This window comes from Aotus nancymaae, unplaced genomic scaffold (assembly GCF_030222135.1).
Source record: "Aotus nancymaae isolate 86718 unplaced genomic scaffold, 86718_ANA_hifiasm-v0.15.2.pri h1tg000002l, whole genome shotgun sequence".
NCBI lineage: Eukaryota > Metazoa > Chordata > Mammalia > Primates > Aotidae > Aotus > Aotus nancymaae.
The window spans coordinates 62,217,860-62,239,928 of NW_026988413.1; the positions used below are offsets into that span (position 1 = coordinate 62,217,860).

Here is a 22,069-nt window from a genome sequence, read left to right on the forward strand (position 1 = left end):
GTGTGAATATGCATTATTACTTATGATTTTAGCCTGGTCTTAGCAGGTTGAAAGATGAAAAATGTGACTTACCATGGTGTTGTAAATCTGAACAGTGAGTCAGTGGGTCTCCATTTCTTATATCTTGTCGTCTTGTGCGTCTGAAACAATTATATTTAAAAGGTGTTATTATATCCTTATTTTTCCCTTTGTCCTAAGAATGAAGGAATTTGTCATAAGAATGAAAAGGAATAAAAAATATATATATCATAGACTCTAGAAACTTAGAGGAACAGATGAATATAATCCAGCTAAAATATTTTTTAAAAACAGTTCATTATACCTGTAAGAGCAGTCTCCAAGATGATCAAAATAGGAAACAAGATCCAAATGTACTAACAGCATGTTAAAAGTATTTAAAATAGTGATAGCAGAGAATTCATGGCTTTTTGAATACTAGATGTCAATCAATAATGATCTAATATCTAGAAACTCAATGCCTAACTTTTATGGAAAAAGCACAAAATTAAAAAAAAATCAGTGTTTTCAATAAAGGGAATTAAACTTTTTTCTGATTATTAATGAAGGAATAAGCTTGAAAATTATAATTCACATGAATGTTCTCTTTCTCTAAATGCTTACATATAATTCCTTAAATAGACTTTTGCTAAATTTTTTAATGTTAAGACTAGAAATTCTGTATTTAAGCTATTTAAAATTTTTTTTTGGTTGCTATATCAACCTATTTTTTTTTAAAGTTTCTTTTATGATCATATGGCTATGATTGCAAACCAATTTACCTGTGAAGTGAATAAAAGCAAAAATAAATGTTGAACTTAAGAGCAAGGCTTCATATTGCCAGAGGAATGAGAGAGAGAATAAATGAACTTACATTCAAGAGAAAAGAAAAGTTTGCTTCTAAAAATCAATCAATTTTCTATATTCTACCCTCAGATCATATGTGAGTTTCAGTATGTTGTGGGTATCCTTTCCCTGCATTTTGCTAATGTTTGCCTGGGAAGGACTAGTTAGATTCTAGTCATTATGGTGCAAAAAAGAGATGTAAGGTTCCAGGAAGAGGCTAAAAATGGAGAATGGCTATGTGTAACAGACTGGAAAAGATTGGGGGACACTTACCCAACTGTTTTCTGCTATTTTAATGGGTATTGTCTTGCTGCAAAATTAGTTACCATTCCTAAAAAGAGCTCTCACAAAGGCCATTGAGAATTGCAAATATGGAATTTGTTACTGTATTCATAAATTTAGAAGTCTAAAGTATTTATAGATTTCTATTTGTAGAATTAGTGAAACTATCAAACAGATGTTGCACATTGCAAAATTGAGCCAACAAGAGAACTTGTGTAATACGAACCACAAAGCATTCGGGGAGGCATTTTTCACTGCCATTTAAGCTTTTGAAAAATGCCATCACAAAGAATATATAAATCATGAGGCATCTAAACATCCTTTTTAAAGACAGTGTCAGACTCATGAAATTGGATTAAGTAAAATCTGTAAAGCATAACAAAAATGTGCTAATGAAAATTCCTTCAATCTTGAATTGTAGGTATACAATAAATACTTTTCAAATATATAATAATGTACAGGTTTTAACTTATTATAGATGTGTTTATGATTTTCTTTTTATCTGTTTCCATATTAAGAAAAGCTTAAAGGAAGGATCCAAGATGGCCGATTAGGAGCAGCTCAGGATTACAGCTCCCAGCGAAAGTACAGAGGGTGAGTGGATGCCGCGTTTCCAGATGGATTTTTATTGCCCAAGACCAGGAGATTCCCAGGTGGAGGAGTTACACGGGTCGCCAGCACGGCTGGTTTGGCCAGCATGGCTGTTTTCCCCAGCGCGGCTGTTTTGGCCGGCGTGGCTGTTTTGGCCGGCGCAGCTGTTTTGCTGGCGCGGCAGGGCGGTTCTCCATACAACATACATGGGTCCGGGCGCCGTTTTAGCAGGCAATTGGAGCTCCAGGAAGGCAGAGTCGCCCATTCATCTGATTAAAAAAGGGACTGAAACAGGGAGTCAGGCCAGGAGATTCCCGGGCAAAAAAGCGCCATGAATCTCAGCGCGGCTGTTTCAGCAAGCGCAGTGGGTTGCTGCACGGGAAATCACACAGATCCCGGCACCTTTTCAACAGGCGACTGGAACACCTGGGAGACAGTCAACAACCATTCAAATGAAAAAAAAAAAACAAGGCTCTGAGACACAGAGCCAGGTGATCAGGCTTGGCTGCTCCCACTCCCACAAAAAAAAAAACAGCAATCTGAAATGCTCTGCATTGAGAGTTTGATAGCAAGCACAGCTGAACCCAGGACCGTCTAGCTCTGTGGGGGAGTAGCATCCGCCATTACCGAGGCAGTCCACCACAACAGAGGTGGTTTACCATTGCTGAGGCAGCCTGCCATTACAGAGAGAGTCTGCCATTATAGAGGTGGGCCGCCATTGCTGAGGCAGTTCTAAGTATACCCATATAAACAGGACTGCAGGGAAGTTCACATGGCAGCTGGACGGAGCCCACAGCAGCTCAGCAAAGCCTCTGCAGGCAGACAGTGACTAGGCTGCCTCCTCGCTGGGCAGGGCAGCCCTGAAAAAAGGCAGCAGCACAACAGAAACTCATAAATAAAGCCCTAACTAACTCCCTGGGACAGAGCACCTGGGGAAAAAAAAGGGGGGGGGGGTTTATGAGTTCTGCTGCAGCAGACTTAAACATACCTGCCCAGCAGCTCTGAATGAACAACGGAGCTCACAGCGCAGCACTTGAGCTCCTATAAAGGACAGACTGTCTCCTCAAGCAGCTCCCTGACCCTCGTATATCCAAAGAAAGAGTCACCTCATAAAGGAGAGCTCAGACTGACATCTGGAGGGTATCCTTCTGGGACAAAGATAGCAGAAGAAAGAACTGGCAGCAACCCTTACTGTTCTGCAGCTGCTGCAGGTGATCCCCAGGCCAGCAAGGCCTGGAGTGGACCTCAGCAGTCCTATAGCAGAGGGTCCTGACACTTAGAAGGAAAACTAAGAAACAGAAAGAAATAACTTCATCATCAACAAACTGGACATCCACTCAGAGACCCAATCTGAAAGTCAACAACTACAAAGATGACAGGTGGATAAATCCACAAAGATGGGAAGAAACCAGTGCAAAAAGGATGAAAACACCCGAAACCAGAATGCCTCTCCTCCTATAAGGGATCACAACTCACCAGCAAAGGAACAAGGCTGGATGCAGAATGAGTGTGATGAATTGACAGAATCAGGCTTCAGAAGGTGGGTAATAAGAAACTTCTGTGAGCTAAAAGAACATGTTCTAACCCAATGCAAATTAAGAACCTTGAAAAAAGATTTGACAAAATGCTAACAAGAATAAACAACTTAGAGAAGAATATAAGTGAACTGATGAAGCTGAAAAACACAAGAACTTCGTGAAGCATACACAAGTTTCAACAGCCGAATTGACCAAGCAGAAGAAAGGATATCAGAGGTCGAAGATCAACTCAATGAAATAAAACGAGAAGGCAAGATTAGAGAAAAAAGGGTAAAAAGGAATGAACAAAGTCTCCAAGGAATATGGGACTATGTGAAAAGAACTAATCTACATTTGATAGGTGTACCTGAATGTGACGGACAGAATGAATCCAAGCTGGAAAATACTCTCTTCAGGATATTCAGGAAAACTTCTCCAACCTAGCAAGGCAGGCCAATATTCAACTCCAGGAAATACAGGGAACCCCACAAAGATATTCCTGAAGAAGAACAACCCCAAGGCACATAATCGTCAGATTCACCAGGGTTGAAATGAAGGAGAAAATGCTAAAGGCAGCCAGAGAGACAGGTCGGGTTACCCACAAAGGGAAGCCCATCAGACTCACTGCAGATCTCTCAGCAGAAACCCTACAAGCTAGAAGAGAGTGGGGGCCAATATTCAACATCCTTAAAGAAAAGAACTTTGTCAACCCAGAATTTCATATCCAGCCAAACTAAGCTTCATAAGTGAAGGAGAAATAAAATCCTTTACGAACAAGCAAGTACTCAGAGATTTCATCACCACCGGGCCTGCTTTACAAGAGCTCCTGAAAGAGGCACTAAAGATAGAAAGGAACAACCAGTACCAGCCACTCCAAAAACATAACAAATGGTAAAGAGCATCGACACAATGAAGAAACTGCATCAACTAACAGGCAAAACAGCCAGCTAGCATCAAAATGGCAGGATCAAATTCACACATAACAATTATTAACCCTAAATATAAATGGGCTAAATACCCCAATCAAAAGACACAGACTGGCAAAATTGGATAAAAAGCCAAAACCCATAGGTGTGCTGTATCCAGGAAACACATCTCACAGGCAAGGATACACAAAGGCTCAAAATAAAGGGATAGAGGAAGATTTACCAAGCAAATGGAGAGCAAAAAAAAAAAAAAAAAAGAAAAAAAAAAAGCAGGATTTGCAATTCTCATCTCTGATAAAATAGACTTTAAACCAACAAAGATCGAAAGAGACAAAGAAGGACATTACATAATGGTAAAAGGATCAATGCAACAAGAAGAGCTAACGATCCTAAATATATATGCACCTAATACAGGAGCACCCAGATACATAAGGCAAGTTCTTAATGACTTACAAAGAGACTTAGACTCCCACACAATAATAGTGGGAGACTTCAGCACACCATTGTCAATATTAGACAGATCAATGAGACAGAAAATTAACAAGGATATCCAGGATTTGAACTCAGACCTGGAACAAGCAAACCTAATAGACATTTACAGAATTCTCCACCCCAAATCCACAGAATATACATTCTTCTCAGCACCACATCCCACCTACTCTAAAATTGACCACATAATTCGAAGTAAATCACTCCTCAGCAAATGCAAAAGAATGGAAATCATAACCAACAGTCTCTCAGACCACAGTGCAATCAAGTTAGCACTCAGAATTCAGAAACTAACTCAGAACCACACAGCTTCATGGAAACTGAACAACTGGCTCTTGAATGTTGACTGGATAAACAATGAAATGAAGGCAGAAATAAAGATGTTCTTTGAAACCACCAAGAGCGAAGACACAACATACCAGAATCTCTGGGACACATTTAAAGCAGTGTCTAGAGGAAAATATATAGCAATAAATGCCCACATGAGAAGCAAGGAGAGATCTAAAATTGACACCCTATTGTCAAAATTGAAAAAGCTAGAGGAGCAAGATCAAAAAAACTCAAAACCTAGCAGAAGACAAGAAATAATTAAGATCAAGCAGAACTGAAGGAGATAGAGACACAAAAAAACCCTTTAAAAATCGGTAAATCTAGGAGCTGGTTTTTTGAAAAGATCAACAAAATACACCACTAGCCAGAATAATTAAAAAGAAAGGAGAGAATAATCAAATAGATGCAATAAAAAACGATAAAGGGGATATCACCACAGATTCCACAGAAATACAAACCATCATCAGAGATTATTACAAACATCTCTATGCACATAAACTAGTAAACCTGGAAGAAATGGATAAATTCCTGGACACGTGCATCCTCCCAAGCCTAAACCAGGAAGAAGTGGAAACCCTGAATAGACCAATAACAAGGGCAGAAGTTGAGGCAGCAATTAAGAGCCTACCACCCAAAAAAAGCCCAGGTCCAGATGGGTTCACAGCCGAATTCTACCAGACATACAAAGAGGAGCTGGTACCATTCCTTCTGAAACTATTCCAAACAATCCAAAAAGAGGGAATCCTTCCCAAATCATTTTATGAGACCAACATCATCCTGATACCAAAACCCGGCAGAGACTCAGCAATAAAAGAAAGCTTCAGGCCGATATCCGTGATGAACGTAGATGCAAAAATTTTCAATAAAATACTGGCAAACCGATTGTAACAGCACATCAAAAAGCTTATCCATCATGATCAAGTAGGCTTCATCCCAGGGATGCAAGGCTGATTCAACATATGCAAGTCTATAAACGTAATTCATCACATAAACAGAACCAAAGACAAAAACCACATGATTATCGCAATTGATGCAGAGAAGGCCTTTGACAAAATTCAACAGCCCTTTATGCTAAAAACCCTCAATAACCTAAGTATTGACGGAATGTATCTCAAAATAATAAAAGCTATTTACAACAAACCAACAGCCAATATCATACTGAATGGGCGAAAACTGGACGCATTCTCTTTGAAATCTGGCACTAGACAAGGATGCCCTTTCTCACCCCTCCTATTCAATATAGTATTGGAATTTCTAGTCAGAGCAAATCAGGCATGAAAAATAAATAAAGGGTATTCAATTAGGAAAGGAGGAAGTCAAGTTGTCTCTATTTGCAGATGACATGATTGTATATCTAGAAGACCCCATCATCTCAGTCCAAAATCTCCTGAAACTGATAAGCAACTTCAGCAAAGTCTCAGGATACAAAATCAATGTGCAAAAATCACAAGCATTCCTATACACCAATAACAGACTTAAAGAGAGCCAAATCAAGAACAAACTGCCATTCACAATTGCTACAAAGAGAATAAAATACCTAGGAATACGACTAACAAGGAACGTAAAGGACCTCTTCAAGGAGAACTACAAACCACTGCTCAACGAAATAAGAGAGGACACAAACAGATGGAGAAACATTCCATGCTCATAGTTAGGAAGAATCAGTATCATGAAAATGGCCATACTGCCCAAAGTAATTTACAGATTCAATGCTATCCCCATCAAGCTACCAATGACCTTCTTCACAGACCTGGAAAAAACCACCTTAAACTTCATATGGAACCAAAAGAGAGCCCGCATAGCCAAGTCAATTCTAAGCAAAAAGAACAAAGCGGGAGGCATCACACTACTGGATTTCAAACTATACTACAAGGCTACAATAATCAAAACAGCATGGTACTGGTACCAAAACAGAGATATAGACTAATGGAACAGAACAGAGGCCTCAGAGACAATACAACACATCTACAACCATCTGATCTTTGACAAACCTGACAAAAGCAATGGGGAAAGGATTCCCTGTTTAATAAATGCTGTTGGGAAAACTGGCTAGCCATATGCAGAAAGCAGAAACTGGCCCCCTTCCTGACACCTTATACTAAAATTAACTCCAGATGGATTAAAGACTTAAACATAAGACCTAACACCATAAAAACCATAGAAGAAAATCTAGGCAAAACCATTTCAGGACATAGGCGTAGGCAAGTACTTCATGACCAAAACACCAAAAGCATTGGCAACAAAAGCCAAAATAGACAAATGGGACCAAATCAAACTCCACAGCTTCTGCACAGCAAAAGAAACAGTCATTAGAGTAAATCAGCAACCAACAGAATGGGAAAAAATCGTTGCAGTCTACCCATCCGACAAAGGTTTGATATCCAGAATCTACAAAGAACCAAAACAGATTTACAAGAAAAAAACAAGCCCATTCAAAAGTGGATGAAGGATATGAACAGACACTTTACAAAAGAAGACATATATGAGGCCAAGAAACATATGAAAAAATGCTCATCATCACTGGTCATTAGAGAAATGCAAATCAAAACTACATTGAGATACCATCTCACGCCAGTTAGAATGGCGATCATTAAAAATCTGGAGACAACAGATGCTGGAGAGGATGTGGAGAAATAGGAACACTTTTACACTGTTGGTGGGAGTGTAAATTAGTTCAACCATTGTGGAAGACAGTGTGGCGATTCCTCAAGGACCTAGAATAGAAATTCCATTTGACCCAGCAATCCCATTACTGGGTATATATCCAAAGGATTATAAATCATTCTACAGTAAGGACAAATGCACACGAATGTTCATTGCAGCACTGTTTACAATAGCAAAGACCTGGAACCAACCCAAATGCCCATCGATGATAGACTGGACAGGGAAAATGTGGCACATATACACCATGGAATATTATGCAACCATCAAAAACGATGAGTTCGCGTCCTTTGTAGGGACATGGATGAACCTGGAAACCATCATTCTCAGCAAACTGACACAAGAACAGAAAATCAAACACCGCATGTTCTCACTCATAGGTGAGTGATGAATGAGAACACATGGACACAGGGAGGGGAGCATCACACACTGGGCTCTGTTGGGGGGAAATAGGGAGGGACAGTGGTGGGTGGGGAGTTGGAGAGAGCGAGCATGGGGAGAAATGCCAGATATAGGTGATGGGGAGGAAGGCAGCAAATCACACTGCCATGTGTATACCTATGCAACAATCTTGCATGTTCTTCACATGTACCCCAAAACCTAAAACGCAATAAAAAATAATAACTAAAAAAAAAAGCTTAAAATTCAAATAGATTATTACTAAATTAGGTAATGTTATAAACTAACACCTGAAAAAGAAATAATACTTATTTTTGTTCAAACATGAATTCCACTTTTTTTGAGATGGATTCTTGCTCTGTTGCCCAGGCTGGGGTGCAGTGGTGCGATCTCGGCTCACTGCAACCTCCACCTCCCGGGTTCAAGCAATTCTCCTGCCTCAGCCTCCTGAGTAGCTGGGATTATGAGCGCTCGCCAGCACACCGGCTAATTTTTTTGTATTTTTGGCCACCGTGTTGGCCAGGCTGGTCTCAAACTCCTGACCTCAGATGATCTGCCCACCTCCACTTCTCAAAGTGCTGGGATTACAGGCATGAGCCACTGCGCCCAGCCGAATTACACATTTTTAAGTAACATAAAAGCCACCTAGATTTAAATTTTTTGAGAAGAATTTTAATCTTAAAAAAATTAATTTTACTACTGCAAAGATTGCATATTGCTATTCCTTAAATTACCTACAGTTTCTTTAATCTACACACATTAACTCCACATGAGGTTTTATTTTCAATTAGAAATTCCAACAAAATGAATGAGTATATGAAAGTAATACAAACATGTTGCTTCAATTCTGAATGTTGAAGTTTTAATAACTATTTCTTATGTGGTATAAGAAAATATTGCATATATATTTAATATTACTAACAGGATACTGAGTTTTAATACATTGGACTGATTATATAACAGACTAGATTGTAGATTATTTTACACTCAGTAAATGTTATCTAAAGTGTATAATCAAAAGATTTAAATAGGCATTAGGGCCATGTCTTTGCTCAAATATTGTACCAAATATTTAAAATGATACAAATGTTGTAGGACATACCTCAGTAGCTAGGAAAATCTACAATCATAGTTTCTTTGAAAAAAATAGTTATAATAAACAATAATGAAATCAAATTTATTTCTTCTAAAATGCAGTGGTTTCATAAAGCTAGTTTCTATTTTATGTTTCAATAGGTTGATATACATGCTGTTAAAATCTTTAGGCTCATGTTAGTGAGATACTGTATATTAATTCCATCTACCATTGCTCATTTCCTAAACCCTGGTAAATACTGATAGAGAAAGACAGTCTTCAGTGAGTAATGGAGGATATGTTGAAAGGGCTATTTTGTCAAAAGAAGAAAGAATTACCTTAGCAACTTTTAGTCAAGCATGTCCAAAAATGTTCTTTTACGTATTATCAAAAGTATACTTAAGATATATATTTATGTGTATATATTGCATGTGTACAGACAGATTGATATTTTATTACATGGTTTTATGTTTCAAGTTCAAACAATGCAAATGCAAGGTGAAACTATAATAATATAACATTTAAATTTTCTTGAATCAAATAGAGATATTTTGGGATGTTAATAAAAATTACATATGTCACACATTAAAATGTAATATTTTTAAAAGTAGAAATAAATTGTTCTGGACTTCTTATAATTAAACCCCTGTGTACTACCTAAGACTCTAAACGAAAATAAATTCCTTTCTCTGAGCATTTTCTTTTCATCCAGAGACACAAATTGACTTACTAAAGTTTAAAAATGAGAAAGAATGTTGCTGGATAGAAACAGAAGAACATTTTTGGACAACAGAGTATTTTGATCTAAATGCACAAGGCTCAGTCTAGATTCTGTTCATGACTTTCTCTATGACTTTTTTTCTGATTTTTTTTACCTATTTGAAGAAAAGAGAAAACAAACAAAACCAATCCTCTCCCTCTGCCCCCAAATCTTTTTATTCATTAAAAAAAAAGTTGATGTACTTATTTGAAGAAAGCTATTCCAAAATTGGAATCATATAGGATAACTAGCAAACATTTCATTTATTTTCAATATTTTTCCTACCTCTTTGCAGTGGGAAAATAGCGAGAGCATGAAGAACCATCCCAGGCACAGTAAGGGTCTCGGGCGAGGCAACACTCTGCACAGGCTTTCCCATAAATATCACACCGGTGTAAAGGGAGCTGGGCTACCCCAGCCGTTGAACCAATATATAGTTGTTGCTGTGGAAAGAGTTTACTGCTGTGACAAAAACTTTCTTGTTTTTTAAGTCTTTTTTTCTCTTGAAAAAGAGTTTATTTATATGTAACTTATCAAAGATAAAGGTTCAAAAAAATCATCCATTTATTAATAGTTTCTTTAAAGGCCTTGTAGACAAGATGGCAGTTTAAAATGGAGCAAGAGCAAGTTCTAAATATTTGACTAAAACAGGTGTCTTTTATTAAGTATAAAACAAAGGGAAGATGAAGACAGTAATACACCAAGCAATATAATGTTCAAAGCTTCAGTTTTTGTTCTTAGCAAGTTTGCTTTATTACCTTTACCGTTTATAATACTCATCTACCAAAATGTGTTTATTACCATGTGTTCCAGACTGGCCAGAGGCAGGAATCATTGTTTCTGACTTCTCAGTATCCTATCGTATTGCCTTTGATGGAGTGTGCCCACCTATGATAGGGGAAGGGGCAACATTTTGGTGCTTACATTTGAAAAAAACTTTGGGCTCAACACCAAGAACTGTCTTGCTCTTGCACTACCTCCAAGATGTTTATTTTAAATAAAGTAATCTAAACTACTAAATTACTGCCCTTTCAAAAGATCTTTGAAAAGGGGAGCAAAGTACACTCTGGTGCAGTCTGCCAAACCAAAAGCTGAGGTGTTACGGAAAAAGCATAGTGTTGAGCATGTAGGTACCTGGATTCTAGGTCTCACTGTACATTAAGTCTGTGTGATTTTGAGCTATTCGTACAATTTTTCTAAGAATTAACTTTCTTTTTAAAATGAGCATGTTTAACAGATCTTTAAAGTACGCATTCAGATAAACATCCTACAGTGCATTTATTCTCAATGAAATTGGTGTTGCTGAAAGAGGCAGGATATGCAAGATTAAAAAATACTGTTTTTCTACTAATTCAGGATTTCAGTACAACTTTTAACATGCCTTTAACAAAGTTGAGCCAATGTAGCATATTAGCTGCAAATTTATATAAACACAAAATAAAATAAAATTAGTTGGCTGTTTCTCCACATTTACTGTTATTGGTACTGTAGCTCTCTTTTCTTGCACTAGAGGATTCAACAATTATAGTAAGCCTTAAGTAAAACTTACATAAATACTGAGACATGTACCGGTATACATAAAAAAAGTGTATTTTAATTTCTCTAGAATATAAAAAATAAGTTTTTAAAAAGTCAGTCTCTGAACAATGGTATGCTTAATACCATTTTCTAATGCAATGAATATAAATAAAATTACATTTCCAAAGGCTTTCATGTATAAACGACATGTATAAATAACCAGATAAATTGAATGCAGACTGAAGTACCTATGAGAATCTTAGGAAATATTAAGGTTATAAAGAGTGTTTACATAGAAGAAAATAGTTCTCTGCTTAAATCTCACCAACTAACTTATACCTTATTATTACAAGCAAAGTAAAATGAAGGGAAATATTATACAATAAAATCTAAACCATTGTGGAAGCATTTATCTTCATTAATATTATATTCCATTTCACTACATGGAAAAAAATAAAATTACAGCATATATTACTAAGTGCTCAATTTTTTGCTATATTCAACTTTTATTATAGTATTGAATTTAGCTATAAACCAGGACAAATTAAGAAATGATGTTTAAATTCTTTGGGAAGAAAAGACTAAGTATTGTTAAGCTTTCCTTTTCCTGTTTTGTCCTTCTTTCCTTTCTTTTTCTTTCTTTCTTTTCTTTCTCTTCTTTCTTTTTCTTTCTGTTCTTTCTATTCTTTCTTTTTTCTTTCTTTCTCTTTCTTTCTTATTTTCTTTTCAACAGCCTCCTTTTTTAAAACGAACTTAGACACTATTGAAAGTAAGCAATTTCAATATATGGATGTGTCAATCCATACATTGTGTTTGCAGCTGTTTTGAAAAGCTACTCATCAGGTTAGTCCTACAATCAAAAGATCTCTGTTTGGCCAATAACTTCCAGGAAGCATCAACAAAATGTGTGTGTGTGTATATATATATATTTACATAGATAGATAGATAGATAGATAGATAGATAGATAGATTTTTAAAGAATATGACATTTAAGTAGAAAAAGTGTTATTATCTAAATAACAATATAGAAATCTGTCATATTCCTTTAGGAGAAAAACAGTATGTGGAAAGAACAGAAAACCAAAATATGGCTGAAAATTATTATAATGAAAACCTAAAGCGTGATAAAATGCCAAAAAGTAACTATAGCTCAATGTCATGTTCATGTTACCATAATTCTGCAGTATTATTAATGAAGTGCAAAAATAATTATGCTATCCAAATGTAATATAGGGTAGGCCTTTAGGCACCATTGAGCATAATCCAGTCACTAGTAAGTAACCTGATGTGCTTTTTCTGCCCAATTTAACATCACCACAGGCTTTCACACTATCCTCCTTTACAAGTTGTGGGCTATAGCAGGAGATGGGTTCATTTATCCAGAAAATTAGTTGCAATGCTACTTGTCTTTCTTGAAATTACCACCTCACTTTAAAAATGCCCGTAAGCATGAATGAAATTGAGTCATATCTCAATGAAATCAAATCATATCTTCCAGTAATGGAAAATAAGGAAAGGGACAATTTCTTCTCTCATGGTATTTTAAATTGATAGATTTTCTTTGTTGGTTAAATGTTGGATTAATAGGTAATTTTCAAGTAGCTTTAAAAATGTAAAATAGAAAGAAATGGTTTATAAAAATAGACGTAAAGGTAGTGTAATTAAGATTGGCAATGAGGCCTAGCAGAGAATAAATAAATAATTTTAAAAATCATTACAGGAAAGAATATCCCCACCTAGCTTCCATCCTGGAAATCCCCAGATTTCCTTGCCAACCTCTGACAATTTTTAGATTACAAGAACAGGTGAACACATACTTATGCAGTGTAAGATAACAGTATCAGGTCAATCATATCTGCATTCTGGGTTGCTCTAAATATCTTGGAGATTATCAATCTATTTTGATATGTCTGTGTGGGGAAAGGATACACACTGAATTTTACTGGCAGAGTAATTTAGTGTCTTGTTCAAGGGATAAAGCATGGTTAGAGATAAAACATGTAAACAGTTCAGAAATAAGATTAGCCAAACGATTCTCGTATTTTACAATTTTGTATTAAGTTTTACTACAGTAAGTGAGGCATACCCTACTTCATTCTGGTTTTTCTGCTCTGTGTGTGTGTGTGTGTGAAGTTACCATTGATATACTGGACAGAAGAAAGTCTAGGTAACATTTATGGAGAAAATATAATTCATTAGACACTAAAACTGTATTTGTCTACACATATCACACAGTATTTAGAAGCAATTGACTTTTCTTAAGTGTCTTGCCAAAGCATTCATTTGATATGAATTTTAGAAAGACTATTAACATGTTGCCCTTAACTTTTGAATTCATGAAGTTTGGAACTTATTTGGCAGTGACCATTTTTCTGTTTTCCTTTTGTATTTAGCCACAATTAAATACACATTTTGTTTTCTCTAGCATACAATACTATTGGAAAAGTAAAATTAACTTTTAAGTCAAGGTCCTCTAAACACACATAGCCAGTGAATAATTTTACTAGCCTCTAAAAATGTATTTTTGTTTATACTTGCAAAGTAAAAATAAATTATAAATGTTTTCATATCCTGAAATATCACAATGCTATTTCAAGGTATACACATATATGCATAATGAGAAAAGATGAAAATTATTGAGTATTAAAATATTAAAATGACAAAAGTAAACTATAAGTAAAAATTTATAACAAATAATGATTCAGGAAATATGTTTATAGAACACAGATGAGATTGATAAAAAATATGGGGCAATGGAAACTGTCTTCAGTTTCTAATCTACTAGCTTATTATGAGAATAATATTTGTTTTCTCCTGTGTTGTACAATTGTTAAGTAATCTGTGAAATTTGATAGATAATAAATAAATATATCTATTTGAAACACAAGAATTAACAAAATATTGGATATCTATGGTAATATATAATGATAGTACCTGCTTAGTGGAAAGCTCCATTGCTGAAATAGTAGTCGGTTCCTAAAGGAGAAAAAGAAATATGTGAGGTGTTTGGTCAGTTAGAACAGTCAGCTATTTGTTAATTAACTCAAGACACTGACATTCATTTTCAGAGAGAGAATGTCAGTGTCCACGAGAAGCAATGTGATTGGGAAATAAGACGTGAAAGAAACTGCATAGATCAGTGTCAAATATGTGGAGCAGACAATCAGATTGTGTCAATATTATACAGTCTACATACCTGTAGTTGACCAAGTTGGGGTATATGCTTGCTACAATATAAGGGAAAACAGGAGCCTGCATAGTGAGAGGGTGTTGGAAAAATATGTTTTGGACTTGTGCTAGGTGACTTGGGGAGGGTTTAATGAAGTAGAACTTTATTCTACGTTGGGCATTGTCAAAATGCAGGGGTAATTGTATGGTTAGGTATCTTCATAAATCATTTAGGAGGGAAGAACAAAGTCAGGCTAAAGCTCTGACTGGTGTAGAAGCAGCAATCACTCATGATAGGCAGGATATGGGATATGTGGTCATTTTTGTGGTTTGGACAATGTTATGTTTTTGTCTGTGTTTGGACATCATTACAGAATGGTTTTATTTTTATCCTAATTCATCATAGTCTCAGAGTGGTCCTTTCTGATGTTGATATTCTGTGAAAATTGTTCTGTTCAACAGGAGAACGCTGCCTTAGCTGAGAGTGCCAGCCCTTGGTTTCATGGGCTGGTTTCACGTACAAGGACTCACACCCAGGTCTTTGACAGAGAATATAATCTCTTTAATGTCTATTAACAGGTTAACATAGAGAATTAATAACTAGGGAAGTAACACTCACCAATGAACTTCAATAAGTGTTCTGTCTGGAGCTTATCATAAATGTGTATAGACTTGCCTAAATAAATCTTGTTCTTTGATGTAGGAAGACTACCAGAAGCCTGTATACCTGAACACATGAGTCTATATCCTTTAGGTTCATTGTCAATGAACTGTGCTCCTGGCTGTATCTTTCATTCAAAACAAACATGAAGATAAGACAGAGACTGCTTGTGGGTCCCAGAGGGGTCTAATAAGAAAGAGGATTAGGTGGAAAGAAGGATCCTAAAAGGCCTCACTGTGTAGGTGACTGAAGCTTCTAAATTAAGTGTGAACAGTTGGACTCTGGAGTCAAACTGGCAGGACTCAAATTGTGATTCAAATCTGCCTAGAAATGCAGTATTAGGCAACGTATGTAAACTTTTTGTAATTCAGTTTTCTCCTTTGAAAGTTAGATGGTACCTCTCTTATAGGGTTGGCAAGAAGACTGAAAGAATTAATACATGTAAAAAACATTACAAATGTGCTTGGTATATAGTGTTTATTCAAATCTCTCTTCCTCTCTCCTCTCTCCTCTCTCCTCTCTCTCTCTCTCACACACACACACGCATACGCACACATTTCCATCTCATTTCCTTGCTTTAGTTTTTCTCTTTAGTGCTTATTACTGGTAAGATATATACACACATATTATCTAATAAATATATTATTAATATATTAATAATAAATTTTATATAGATACACATAATTCATTTTTTGTCTTGTGAGTTTCTTCACACATCCCAAAGCAGAATCTGAGATAAAATCTTGTTTGCAGGTTTGGGGCAGGAGTAAAGAATTGAGAAGAAGGTAGAAAAAATCAGTTAAAAAGTTTACTATGGAAGTCAGCGCTGAGAAAAAATCTGAGGGTAGTAGACAATGACTCTCAAAATTGTCCACTGAGGTTTACAGCAAGAAAGGTACTTATTCATTCCATTCCTCATTGGATGTTCTCAGGGGATTAAATCTCCCACAGTCCCAGTTGTGACTCTTGCTTTTCTTTTGGCCTGCTGGGCACAAAGTAGACTCCTCATAGGAAGCAGAAGTGAGGTGAAAGGATGTGAAGAGGCAGCTGAGGGATCTCACATGTCTTTTTAATTGCCTGTCCCCTACAATTTGGGACGGAGACTTTGCTATTAATTTCACAGTCATAGCCCTAGCACCTGGAATTATACCTGGTATTTATAAATTCTTAATAAGTATTTGCATGAATGAATAAATGAATTCTTTATCAATGTTCCTTTTTCTCTCCTGTCTTCAGCTTACCCCACTATACTCTCTTTCTTCCATTTAATTTATGTTTAAGTTAAAGACAGTCCTCTTATTAAGTCTTTCTTTGATTCTTATAGCTTAGCTGGAATTCCTTCAAAAATAATTTAAAACAGTCTATACTCACTGCTTTTACTTGTTCATCTCTATCCAATGCCTTCCCCACTCAACCCACTGAGTCTAGCTTTCATTCTAGAGAGGTGGCCTACTATCCTCAGAAGCAGAAATTGCCAAGGAACTGTGTATTGCTGATAGGACACTTTCCTGTATACAGAATTATTATTGGACTTTGTTTTATATGTTACTGTTGACTGCTTATTTCTTCTTGACTACTTCCTCTAATAAATTCCATTATGCCTTGGAATTCTGTATTAACTATTTCTTAATGACCTTTATCACAGTCTTTTTCTCATCCTCTAGCCATTCCTAACACGTTTACTGTTCTTTGCCCACTCCTTTCCACTCTCCTTTGGATGCCATTTTTCTTCCCTAGTGAGCTCTTGTGGTTTTAATTACTCCCTATGTGCTGTAGAACTACAGATCTCTACTTTGAAACCTGATGGCTGAGCTGAGAACAAGATTTTTCTTAACAAATTTAAGACAATATGCCTGAGACACAAATGAGGCAAATGATTTAGGATGTACATTAAAGTAATGGTATAATTTAGAGATTTTCCATATTTTCCCACTTTTATAGCTTAAATGAATTATATTAATTATTAAATATAATAATTTTCCACAAAAATTATCAATCATAAAGACAACTATGATGAAAGGAATGTCTATCAACTTTTTCTATGCAGAGATATAATGTTTAGAATTTAGTAGCCTCAAATCTCAAAAACTAAGGGCACGATGTATCAAGGATATTCAGCTTTTTTAAAAAAATTGAAGACTCTATTTAGGTTTGTACAATAATGAAATAAATGACCAAAACAGAAAATTTAGAAGGGTAGGAAAAATTTTCCACAGATACTTCTTTCTTTCCAACAATTTCACATGATAAATAGTTATGTGGTTATTAAGGAGCTTACTTCATGGAGGTTTTTTGACATAAAGTTTACAACCAAAGTTCAGGGAAAGTGTTTCTTAAGCAGAGAAGGATTAACAGCTAAAGTAATTAAAGTGAAATTAGCTAGCTCTATGTACTTTAAAAAATGAAGCTGATTAATATTTATATATTTCATGTTCATTGACAATATGAAAAACTAAATATCAATAAGGTAGATGAAAATTAATTATTTCATATATGAATGTTAAAACATAAAAGTAACCCTAGTACATAACAGACTCCATTGTGTCATATTAAGATTTTAACATTCTTAATTTACGATCCTACAAGCCATTAATTAAAGGAACCTTATTTATTATTTAGACCAGAAAATTAATAACTTTGAAATAAGATGTGCTGTATGCTGCCTGTGGTTGAATTTTAATAGACAATATATTAAGATGACATTTATTTAAACAAGCTATGGTTTTTTGTTTTTTTTTTTCTGAAAAATAGTGGGTAGTGAATATGACTTCCATTTAAAACAGATGTAGCTTCATAAGTATGTTTTCATGAAACTGGTTTCAGTTGTGTTTAATTGGTGTTCAAGTAAAAATAAAATTAAAACTTAGTATCTTTTCAATGCTTTCTATGACTCTAATTTACAACTTTTTCAGACATTTTAATCTAGTCCTTATTAAACTTTCTCACTTGCAAAGCTTTTCAACCTGTTGATCCCAGGAGATTCTGACATAGCCTACTGGATGCTAAACACAAGGACACTCCTTTAGAATGAGTTAATAGACTAGGTTAGGAGACTATCAATTGTGTTTTACATTTGAACAAAATTAAACTCTTTCATTTGTTCGCTAAACTGTTCATGGAATATTGCATAAATTGAGTTTAAAATGCATGTGCTATCAATATACGTTGCAATTCTTTGCAGTCAATAGAACTATAAATAAAGCTCACTGTCCTACGTGCACTGCAACTTGATGTAACATTTCAGCCTCAAAAGTAAACCCTCTTTGACTGTACCGGAAAGAAAATCCCTGACTAGTTAAAATAAAAATCAGCGTAAGTTAGGCTTTTATATTTTCTGAGTATTTTTATAAAACAAGGTATATATATTTACATTTCAAGCATTTTAAAAGAGATTTTCATTTGTGTAACTAGTTAATAATAGCTGCCATTTACTAGTAATCTTAATTTTAAAAAATCACTTTTAAAAAGTATTTATAATCACAGTGCTTATTGTGAGATGAAGAAATTGAGGCTCAATTGACTTTAACCAACCTGTTCAGAATCACATAGTAAATACAATTCAAATTCAGGTTTATGATTGTAAATCATATTTGGAATTAGACTCATTTCTTGGTACTTTAATGTCATTTGGGGTATTTTATAGCAAATCAAAGTCATTTCTAGAGTCCTATACCAATGCCAATTTTTATTTTACCTCTTATTACCTATTAAAAATTTACTTTAAAATGAAAATTTTTATTACTAAGGAATATTTTTCTTTCTACACTCTGATCGAGATTTGATTTCACCCCAAATAAAAGTATATTGGATGTAACTGAAACCACTGGAATGTGTGTGATTAGTCAGGGTGTTTTCCTGAAACCAACCTCAAGATGGGAATGGGTATAGTACTGGTTTTAATTCTTGCATTTATATGAGGTTTGGTTTTTTCATTCTGTCAAGGACACATAATAAACATGGCCTCAGGAAGATGATAATATTGTAAAATTAACTGGTTAGGTAACATTAAATGTCTTTAAAAAATCCAAGAATATCATATACTACCATGACCCTAAGTCAGTGCCTTTTCTATTTACCTTGTCAAACTATCCCTGACCTTTTTTATAGTATTTTATTTTAAATGGAATGACTTACATGGCTCAAATAGAAACAAAGAAACTATAAAATTTCTCTGCTTATTTCACTGTATATGGCTATGGCTTTAAATGTTGTGGTTTTTTCCCCCTCCCACTGTAAAATTAAACAAAGTTTGACAGTGAAATATTCCAATTGCTAGACCACAATATATGTATGAACTTTGCCTGATAGAATAGAATGTTGAAAGTAAATATTTCTCTAAACTTTGCCCAAATATGTTTTGTCTGCTTGAGTGCCAAAGAAATAATAATGACAATAATGCATAGCAGAGAATATAGAAGAGAACTGAAATCGTGTTCTATCAAAGAAAGTGTTCAGACGTAAACAATCTTTTTACAAAATTGTAAAGTCCTAAACAAGCATTTCAATGCCAGCACAATGTTACTTATTTATATTTAGTTGTTACAGATTGATAATGAAATTTTCTCATGATATCTTAAACACTACACAAATGTCAACCAATAGCTATCACAGGTATAAGTCAGTTGTGTATTTCTCTGGAAACTGTGAAATGCTTAAAAAAAAATCTAATAGATACTAAAAACTCATACCATCATGTATGGGTTGATGACACAGATACATTCTGAGAAATGCATCATTACATGATTTTGTCATTGTGCAAAAAAATCACAAAGTACACTTACCTCCTATCTAGGCTAGATGATACACTCTGTTGCTCCTAAGATACGAACCTGTACAGCATGCTACTGTACTGAATATTTAGGCAATCGTAACACAATAGTAAGTATTTGTGTATCTAAACATATCTAAGCATAGAAAACATACAATGAAAGTATGGTAGAAAAGATTTAAAAATGGTACACTTGTGTAGGGCATTTATCATGAATGGAGTTTGCAGGACTGGCTGTTGCTTTGGTCAAGTCAGTGAGTGAGTGGTGAGTGAATGTGAAGGACTAGGACATTACTGTACACTACTGTAGACTTTACAGTCACTATAGACTTTGGCTATACTAAATTTTTTAAAGTATTTTTCTTTCTTCAGTAATATGTTAATCTTTGCTTTCTGTGAACTTTTTACAACATAAACTATTGAATTTTTAAAATGTTTTGACTTTTTTGTTTTGTTTTGTTGTTTTTGAGATGGAGTCTCTTTGTGTAGCCCAGGCTGGAGTTCAGTGGCACAATCTCAGCTCACTGCAAACTCCACCTCCCGGATCCTGGTTCAAGCAATTCTCCTGCCTCAACCTCCTGAGTAGCTAGGATTACAGGTACGTACCACCATGCCTAGCTGATTTTTGTATTTTTAGTAGAGATGGGGTTTCACCATGTTGGCCAGGACTGAACTCCTGACCTCATGATCCACCTGCCTTGGTCTCCCAAAGTGCTTGGATTATAGGTGTGAGCCACCGTGCCTGGCCAACATTTTGACTCTTTTATAAAAACACTGATCTTAAAACACACAGTGTTCACCTGTGCCAACATACTTTCTTTTCTTATACTCCTGTTCTATAAACTATTATTATCTTTAAAATTTGTTATTATTGTTTTAATTTTAAAACTCCTTTTGTTAAAAATGAAGACAGAAACACATACACTAGCCTAGACCTACACAGGGTAAGGACCATCAATATCTCTTTCACCTCCATATCTTGTCCTACTGGAAGGACTTCAGGGTCAATAGCACATATATTTGATATCTCTGTATTACAGGAGATAACACATTATCTCCTATGATAACAATGCCACCTTCTGGAATACTTCCTGAAAGAGCTGCCTGAGGATGTTTTATAATTTTTTTTTATAAGTAGAAGGAGTACAATGTAAAATAACAACAGAAAGCATAGTATTGAAAATGTTAGGCAATGGAATTTTTTAGGCCCATTATAATCTTATAGGACCACTGTCATATGTGCTATTTATTCTTGACCATAATGTTGTTATGCAGGGCAGGACTATTCTTGCAAGATTGTTGGTTTCCAACATCCCATAATTTTGTTAAAAGTCATTTAGTAGGTTTGTTTAAATTCACATCTTTTCAAATTAAAATTCTTATTAATGTACTAAACAACATAGCTGAGATGTGAAATATAAACTTAAAATTCCTAGAGATATAAATAATAAAAATTTGCTAGAACACAATATTACTGCAAAATTATGCACATTCTAATTCATATCAGAAAATAAAGAATAAAAAACAACTTTATTTTTAAAATGTCGTGACATGATAAAATTCTACAAAATAAAATGTCATTGTACTAATAGGTAGAAAATTAAGTCCTAGAAACTGAGATGAATAACACTTCAGAGTCTTTGAGCTGCATGAAGTCAGAGACCATTTTTATAGTGTTCATCTCTGTATCACCAGAACTTGCATTGTTCCAGAAGCATCATATCTACTAATATACATTTATTTACAGTGGAATTAATTAATGAACCCTGTTTTAAAAATGCATTACAACTGAAAGGAAATGTGTAAAGGAACTATGACAAGTGCAAAATTAAGAGATTCTGGAAATTAGAAATTCTTAAGATAACAATATTTTAGTGTCTCCTGTAACTTCATTTGTAACAGTGGTAGCAACATTCATTTTCAAATATATGTAATTGGCAAACGTTTTCTACTGGAGAATAATATGGTGCAAAATCAGGATAATAACTTGTGAATGTTCCTAGTTTATTTTTCTTATACTTGGGCACCTCACTTTAAGCATGGTCTCCTTGAGGAAGGCCTTAAATTCTTTAATCTCTTGT

The 22,069-nt window shown here is 35.1% G+C and overlaps 1 protein-coding gene across 5 annotated transcripts in view; it reads right to left on the reverse strand.

Annotated features, from left to right (window-relative positions):
- SEMA3A (semaphorin 3A) overlaps positions 1 to 22,069 on the reverse strand; it is a 497,295-nt gene that overhangs the window by 16,371 nt on the left and 458,855 nt on the right. For all 5 annotated transcript variants that reach the window (XM_064375108.1, XM_064375121.1, XM_064375130.1 and 2 more), the window contains 3 exons: positions 14,326 to 14,367; positions 10,159 to 10,316; positions 73 to 140 (listed from right to left, as the gene is read on the reverse strand). In XM_064375108.1, coding sequence (XP_064231178.1) covers positions 73 to 140; positions 10,159 to 10,316; positions 14,326 to 14,367 — 268 coding nt within the window. The remainder of the gene's footprint in view (positions 1 to 72; positions 141 to 10,158; positions 10,317 to 14,325; positions 14,368 to 22,069) is intronic.